Source organism: Malaclemys terrapin, chromosome 12, assembly GCF_027887155.1.
Source record: "Malaclemys terrapin pileata isolate rMalTer1 chromosome 12, rMalTer1.hap1, whole genome shotgun sequence".
In the NCBI taxonomy this organism is placed as follows: Eukaryota; Metazoa; Chordata; order Testudines; family Emydidae; genus Malaclemys; species Malaclemys terrapin.
In genome coordinates, this window is record NC_071516.1 from 34,498,626 (window position 1) to 34,507,671 (window position 9,046).

The 9,046-nt window shown below is 40.1% G+C and overlaps 1 protein-coding gene across 1 annotated transcript; it reads right to left on the bottom strand.

Annotated features, from left to right (window-relative positions):
* Window positions 1–2,917: 2,917 nt before the first annotated feature.
* LOC128846854 (olfactory receptor 1009-like) lies at window positions 2,918–3,850 on the bottom strand. Its single transcript, XM_054046103.1, has one exon. The coding sequence runs from the start codon at window positions 3,848–3,850 to the stop codon at window positions 2,918–2,920; it is 933 nt and encodes a 310-aa protein (XP_053902078.1).
* Between the last annotated feature and the right edge of the window lie 5,196 nt (window positions 3,851–9,046).

A 9,046-nucleotide genomic window follows, 5' to 3' on the forward strand; every position in this document is an offset into this window, starting at 1 on the left:
GCTCCATTGTTTTTAACTTGCCGTAACTTACACGAAATAACTGTTTAAGAACAATGGTCCAGACACTCAGCGGCACCTAGGTTCCTAACTCCCATTGAAATCAATGGCTCTGCATCTCTGATTCACCTCTGTGTTACTCCAGTTTTCGGCTTGTGTGACTACAGATACAGCCCTACCACCTCCCCACCACCAGACTCATGCTGGCATCATGGAAACTATTTTATTTTCTCCTTTCCCTGCTGTTATTTCAGACGGAAAATCTCCCTAAATATCAATGGAACTGACCAAAAAAAAAAAAAAAACAAGCAAACAAAATACCCAGAATCTGAGAGACTGATCATCCAGACTCTTATGCTGGCTTTACACAGCTATAATGCCACTGACTTCAGGGGAGTTACTTCAGATTGACACAGTTGCAGAAAATTATGGGTGTGGAGGGTCCGACAATTACTTAGTGGCAGGAGACACTGAGATTCAATAAGCTTTATATAAACCATTAAAACACACATTGTCAACATCACATGTCAAAATGTGCAAATTAAAGATCCTTTAATCAACAAATCCTACTGTCTTTACTGATCATTCACAAGTCCATTTGTAACAAGCCTAATATAAAAGTGTAAATCACTGGATTTGGACTCTAATAAGTTGTCAAGCGGCATTTGTCTTACTTTGCCTATCAGTAAATTTATGTGATTCTCAGTGAGACTATTTGTTTATCAGTTTGTGTGTGTACGGTGAGAATTGACATTTTGCCAGCATTTACTGACAAATATCTAATGCTTCCAAGCCTATGTACACAGAATTGAAAATGTGAGTTTTACCAACACTGGCCACATATTTATATTTTACTGTTGTTTAGGTTGTGATTTTTAAAGGAGCCTAAGAAAGTTAGGCCCACAAATCCTATCAAAATTGAATGGGAGTTTTGTGCCTAATTCCCTTAAACTTCTTTAAAAGTCTCAGCCTCATTTTAGCACCTAAATACCTTTGAGGATCTGGCCCATAGAGCCTTATAACAATTATTGCAATGGAGTTAGAGAGATATCAAATGTAAAAGTTTATGAAAACATATCAGATTTACATCAAGGTGTTGACAGGTGTGACAAAGTATTGTTACAGATTCCCAGTCACATCCAAGTCTTCTCCAAGTTTTCAGAGTCTAATCAACAGTTTCTGGAACGTAAGCAAAATCATGACAATGCATGTGGAGATACATCAAAAATTTTTGAGTACTAATGATCACAAGCAAGTATCTGGGCAAAATGGAGAAATATCTCATATCAGACTAGTGTAGACACATGAATAATGAGACCCTGATCCTCATTTAAAATAAAGTTCCTTTGCATCTGTCAAGGCTGCTTCCCCACTCTGAACTTTAGGGTACAAATGTGGGGGCCTGCATGAAACTTCTAAGCTTAACTACCAGCTTCTCTGGTCTGCTGCCACCACTCCCAAAGTGCTAATTCCCTTCCCTGGGTAGCCTTGAGAGACTCTTCACCAATTCCCTGGTGAATACAGATCCAAACCCCTTGGATCTTAAAACAAGGAGAAATTAACCATCCCCCCTCCTTTCTCCCACCAACTCCTGGTGGATCAAGATCCAACCCCCTTGGATCTAAAAACAAGGAAAAATCAATCAGGTATTACGAAAAAGAATTTTAATTAAAGAAAAGAAAGGTAAAAGAAAACCCTCTGGGAGAGATTAGCATACCAGCTACTCTCACAGACAACAGATTCCAAACACAGAGGATGTTCCCCTGGGCAAAACCTTAGTTACACAAAAAAAGATACTCAAATACCCAATTTGACTATTCCTCTAATTGCACAAGACAGGTTACAAAGAAATAAACATAAACCTATTTATTTCCTTCACTAATACTCACTACTTAATAAGAGGCTGAATTCTGGAGCTTTCCCACTCCGGTCCAAAGTGAAACTTAACAGACAAAGGGGACTTTCCTCCTTCCCTTTGAACCATCTTGTCCTCCCATTGGTTCCTCTGGTCAGGTGTCAGCTAGGCTAGGTGAACTTCTTAACTCTTTACAGGTAAAAGAGGCATTAACCCTTAACTATCTGTAAATAGGTCTTCAAGACCTTGTAAATTAAAGTTAATTTCACCTTCAGGCCTGTTCACACTGCCAAGAGGGTCCAAAGTTGCCTTACTGTAGATGAGAATCAGGCCCATGTACCATAGTTTCCAAATACTGGACCAAATTCTGCATTATTATTATTATTATGTATTTGAGATGTGAAATTGAATTGAAATCCCCCCCAAATAAAATGAAATATTTTTTCTTCAAAATTCAGATTTTTCCACAGAAAATTTCTATCTTGATGTAACAACACTTTCCGATTCTTTTTCCAATCATGGAAAAATTTTGACCAGAACTAACATAGCAGTAATCATCATTCCTATGCTAAAGAAATTACAATCTGACAGAATGATACTTAGTAGACAGGCCACCACCCTGTGAAAGCAGGAGGTGGAAGTAGCTAAACTGTGCTATTTTCTATTCAATGAGTGGGTTACATATGTTTTTAATTCTGATGAGGAAGAGGGACATGATTTTTTTCTTGAAAATATTCCCACTTTCAACCAGCTCTATTCAGTTTTTTTGAAGAATGTGAAAGAAGAAATTCTCCCTGTGAAACTGAGAGGAGAAGGTGGTGTCTTTCTTAACTGGCACTAGATCCTGGTGCTTCTAGCACTTACCCTAGATGGAGACCCAGGATCCAGTCCCATTTGCTCCAGTGTCGTTTCTCCTCAACGAAGATCTGACCTGTTGAGTTCAATGGATTTAAACCAGCTGAGGCTTTGGCCCAAAATGTCAGTGAGATACCTGAGCTGAGAATCTCCAAAACGCAAGTTACCCACAGTTCTATGCTCTTTGATTTTTTTAAAATGAGATTGACACTACTTGAGAAACTTGAATTTCCCCAACATTTTCCCTACAGCTGTTTTCACCTCCTTGTTTTTTAGGCTGTAGATGATGGGGTTTAACATGGGAGTCAAGATGCTGTACTGGATGGAGACGATTTCATCCAGAGCCACAGAGGAGACTGAGCTGGGTTTTGTGTACTGGAAAAAAGCTGTCAGGTACAACAAACCAACCACCATGAGGTGGGAGCTGCAGGTGGAGAAGGCTTTACGCCTGCCCTCCGCAGAGCGTATCCTCAGGATGGTGCAGATGATGTGAATGTAGGAGATGAGGGTGAAGAGGAAGGAGCTTGATCCAAGTATGACAACAGAAGTAAACAGCACCACTTGATTGGTGAAGGTGTCAGTGCAGGACAGTTGTAATAGAGGAGGGAGCTCACAGCTGAAATGGTGGATTTGATTGAAGCCACAGAAATGCAACCTGAGGGCTAAAACTGTGTTAAGTAGGGCATCTGTGAAGCCTATTGCCCATGCACCACTCACCAGCAGAACACAGATTCCTTTGCTCATGGTCTTCATGTAACGCAATGGGTCACAGATGGCAGTATAGCGGTCATACGCCATTGCTGAGAGAATAAAAATTTCAGCACCAGCTGGCAGGAATATGAAGAACATCTGGGCAAGGCAGCCATTGACAGAAATGGTTTTGTGCTCTGCTAGGAAATTCACCAACATCTTAGGGACAATGGCTGAGGAATAGCAGATATCGACAAAGGACAAATGGAAGAGGAAGAAGTACATGGGGGTGTGAAGGTGAGAATCAGCCCTTACCACCAGCATGATCACCATGTTCGCCAAAAGTGTGGCTAGGTAGACAACTAAAAACACCAGGAAGAAGAAAATCTGAATCTGTGGGTCACTGGAAAGTCCCAGGAGAATAAACTCAGTCACATTGGTTCGATTTTCCATTAATTCTGACTCAGGAAATCCTACATGTCAGACTGAAAAAAAATAATGAAATTAACGAATATAAATACATTGAAATAGCCTATGGAGATCATCTGATTAGTAGGATGAATGTAAAGAAAGGCTGACTACATCCTGTGAAATGTGTGTTGTAAATAGAAAAAATTGGCTTGTTGGACTTTGGCACCTACCCACCACCGTGGCCCAGAAGTACTGGTGTGCCACCCAGCAGGGTATAGCCCGTCAACCCAAACCAATATGGAGAATACCATGTAAATTATAAATATTATGAATGCCATAAAGGGGGCCTCAGAAGATCTTATCTGGATGACAGCCTCCTCCCCTAGCAGCGTGTGTTTGTGTGGAGATGGGCAACCTCATATATCATGCAACTGTCCAAACAAACACCAGAGATCATTTGCCACAAAAGAGTAAAAAGGACTCATCTTATAAACCCAGAAGTGATCTGAGGTTATCTTTTGGCAAAACCAGAAGAGAGAGGCTGGAGCAAACAAATGCTCCAACACTGGAAGGGGAGAATGGCCGAGTATAGACTCACTGCACCACTGAGAGCTTTATTCTAAAGAAGGGAATTTATGCAAATGGGGATTTAAAGCTTGAAAAGGGAGATTAGTCATGTGGAACTGCATGAAAACATTTTGGTGGGAGTAGTGACACAGGATAAACAGAAGCTAGGAATGGAAGAAAAATTGAGAACAAATATGAGTGAAACAGCACCTGACGAAAGTATGGGAAATATGAATAATTTGTTGATCGAGATCATGCAGAGTGCAAGACATTGAGGATTGACCAGTGCTATCAAGTATGAAATTTGTAGACAAGCAAAGACTGGATGATATAATGCAAGCACTTAATGAAATGTTCAAGAAAACTGTGGAGTAAAACCAACAAGGTTTAGCCAGTAGAATTATATAATTTATGCTACAATAATAGTAGCATCTCATTGGTTTAACATCAAGCCATCTGAGGACGTGCATCATTGGAAAACTCCATCTACTCAATAACCTCCAGGGCAATTAAGGTTAAAGCAGAAGAATAAGCTTTTACATTGAGATACCAGCCTACTGGATGAATCAGAAAAATCATCTGAAGAGACAAGAGAAGCAAATGGCTTTGGAGATATCAGCTGGATGAGAGAGTTGTGAAGGAACAATGTAAATGAAAGCTTATCCATCAGAGTTATAGGCTTGAAAGATATTCAGCACAAAGTTATTAGTATCAAGAAATCAGGCACTTCATCAGACACCCTAGGAGATTCTTTGATCTGATGGATGTTAAAAACGGAATAGGCAAAAATAGGGAGCCAATAAATGATGTGGAATAGTTTCAGCGCTACTGGAAGGAAATCTGGTCTGAGACTGCGCAACATAATCAGACAGTGAACCAGATTAAAAACGAGAAGAAAAATTTACAAATTACACCACAAAGGAATAAACAGAAAAATCAAAGAAAGAAAAAGTTAGTGATTGTGTGGATAGACTATTCTAAAGCATACAACAGTGTCGCACAATCATGGCTCACTGAGACACTGAAAATGCCCATGGCTCATCCAAAGATCATTTCCTTTCTGCAGCAATCTATGTTGAACTGGAGCACTCGACTCTATAGGTAAGGGATTCATTGATGAGGTTCAAATTAAAAGAAATCTTTCAAAGGGATTCCTTAGCACCAGTGCTATTTGTGGTAGCCACTGGCATGGATACTTGTTGAGATATGATAAATTGTGGTGATCAGCAAAGAGCAACGACCAGTTAACCATTTGTTAGACCTGGGCAATCTAACCCTAACCCTAACCCTCACCCTTCCACCTTTTCATGTTCTCTGTATGTATAAATATCTTCTGTGTGTGTGTTTCACTCTATGCATCTGAAGAAGTGAGCTGTAGCCCATGAAAGCTTATGCTGAAATAAATGTGTTAGTCTCTAAGGTGCCACAAGTACTCCTGTTCTTTTTGTGAAATTCCATGAACAGTCACAAAAAGGCTCTACAGAGATGGATGATATGTGGAAAAGTTTGGTGGAGATATAAAGCTATGGGTTGGCTTGGCTAACTGTGTATCAGCATCTGTAAAGATGGCCAAACTGGTACAATCTGATGGCATGCACTTTAGTGAAGGAATTGTCCATGAAATCTCGGCATTGCCCCTAAAAATATCTTTGAATCAGGGAACTGTCAGAGATGCAACATCAGAAACTGAGAGAAAGAGGGAGGAAAGAATTGTATGGATGTGTAAGAACTACTCTAAGGACAAAACTCAAGTCTTAAGAATTTGATCTCAGCCATTTATGTATAGGTGATGCCAGTAGTACCGCACATTGCTGGAGCGATCAAGTGGAATCAAGAGGAGAAGAAAAAAAATTATGCATCACCAGCAGTTGTCTTGTTTGGATGTCAGAATATTGATTAGCAAGGAAGGCATTGAAAAGATGTACATCCCATGGTGTGATGAGAGAAAAATTCTGCTATCTATAGAGGAAGCAATTGATAACGAAGAATATAATATCAAAATATATGAGGAGTCAACCACAATAAAGATCATCTGGTCATGTTAACAAGCAATGACTGAACTGCATCCTAGCCAAGAAAGTGTGAAAGAAAGGAGTCCCCCAAAAGACTCGATTTACAAGAAATCAGTGGATGGACAGTGGTGGAGTGAGATCAAACCTATTAGTGATAAAATATTAACAAACTCATGGCTTGTAGACGGATCACTCAAAAGAGAGTCAGAGAGCTTCATTATGAGCGGACAGAGGAAGTCCTTAAGGCTTAATTATATAAGAAGTAAAAATGACTGACAGAACTTCTCCCTGAAGTGTAGAATGGATTCTAAAAAGGAAGAGATGGTGGAACAATATTGAGTAACTGTTAGAGTCTGTCTAGGAGAGAATATATGAACAGACACAGTGAGGTTGCCAAATGTCTGCACTTTAGAAGCTGTGTTAAGTATGGATTTGTATGAACATTGCACTGTTACAAACACCAAACTGAAAGCACTCTAGAAAAAGAAGAGGGTAAGATTTAATGGGATCTGGCCATTGTCACAGACCAAATGGTCAGTCGAACAGTCCAGAGAAGTTTTAGAAAAGAAGAAGGCAAAACAAGCCTGTGTACATTGATGTTGTCATGCCAGCAGACAGAAACAGAAAAAAGACGATGGAGAAGTATGAGGGTCTCTGCCTCAAAGGGGAACAGTTATGGAAAACTAGAACAAAGACAATTCCAGCAGTTATTGGAGCACTTGGCGAGATCCCTAGGGGTATAGACATGTTCAGACTGCAAGACATCATGGTCAGTGACTTCCAGAAGACAGCACTCTAAGGCACTACGAGAATGTGAAGGAAAGTCAAAGGAGAATGAATAAATTTGAGCACCTACAATGTAGGATTTCTGCAGAGGGTTTAACAAATCTCCCAACTACCCAAACCTACAGAGTCCGTTCAGCCAGGATTTATTTATGACTCATGAGGATACATTTTAGTCAGCAGCTTTCTCCTTCTTAAGCTTAAAGATTTTGTATGTTGTGAAAACTATTTTTTTTTTAAAAAATACACCTTAAATAATATTGAGGGACATTAATAATAATCACAATAAAGGAATGTGCCCAGAAAACACTCTGTATGCACGCTGACATGATTTTAAAAAGAGGGGTCCGACTGAACGTAGATGGGACTTTTGTGCCTAAATCACTTAAGTTCCTTTGAAATTCTGACCTAATGGCACTTCTGGCTCAGTGTCCCGCAAGTCTGAATATCAGGCTGCTCATACATAAGAGAATGTCTCCTGCCCTCTTGGAAGTGAGTGGCTATTTTGACATTGATTTTAAGTGGAAATGGGAACGGAGCCAGTGTTCTGTCCAATGTTAAATCTATGTTTAATCCCAAATGTCTCCCAGAAATAAACTAAATCTTTTCCTCATTATCAGCTCATCAGGCAAACACCCAAGCAAAGAGATCTTGCACTAGAACCTGAATGTCAACACAGGCAGATTCTGTGCGAAGTGAACTCCAAAGCTAAGTGCTTTCTGCAGAGAATGCCCTGCCCCTAACCTCACCACCCACTAACACACACATCCCACAAATAGAAATTACTGCTAACACGCACCAACTGATCTCATTTGTCTCAGTGCTGTCCTGGGTGAGACAGCGAGCTGGGTGATTCAAATAGTAGCTGGGTTGCCAGCCATTGCCCCATGGTGTAACTGACTCTGCGAGAGCAGACTGCTGCATCCAGGCAGAAGTCAATGATACTCTGCAGAGAAACCACACCTATATAAGTGGGGCAGATTCTGGTCCTTTGAAATTGAAAGAATAAAAAGATTAAAAAGGAATGAAAATATGAATCAACTCACCTGCCTTTTAAACATGGATCATATATGTGGTGAGATCATTCTGACCCGTGATTTTAGTTTACCTACTGATGTATGGATTTGGCTATCTAGTCTGTCTATTTGCATCTGGAATACAGCATCTGAGGACATCTAACATGTCTATGGATGTGACCCTTGCACCCTTTCCCCGGAGCAGAGAAACCCCTCAAAGTGCATGTGGTTATCTGTGGGAGTGGAGCAAAGAGCCTTTGCTGAGCTGACTCCAAGACTAAATGCTGATTTCTTAACAACTGTTTAATTGCCATTTTGTTCCCCCTGGGACAAGATCCCTGAAGTGCACTCTCTGTAACAAGCTCCTACTAACACTGGGCAGGGTCAGCCCTTAAGAAACACTCTGTAGTGTGCAACAATGACAGCAATGGGGCTTGGATTATTACAGGATTTAGGTATCCAATCTCAGCAACAGTCAATAAAAAAGGCATATATTTAGGCTCCTATTTTCAAAACAGCCTAAGGAGCTAGACACCCAAATAGCAAATAATTTCATCTCCCCTACAGTGCTTTGAAGCTCCTAGCCAAATAGATATAATTACCACAAGAAGGCAACATGGTCAGCCAGCCTTAAACTTCACTAAGAAATGGACATAGGTTAGGGAATGGGGAAAAGGAGTAAATAGACTGTGTATGATGGCTGTAAATAATAGGCATTGAGACAAAGGAGGAGATAAATTGTAAGGTTTTTTTTTCAATAAACAGTTTATTCACCCGACAGGGAAGATTTGGTCAGCTCAAAATTATTCATAATTTTAACAGATTTTGGCTGAATTGTTTCAACCCAAAAAAAATATTGG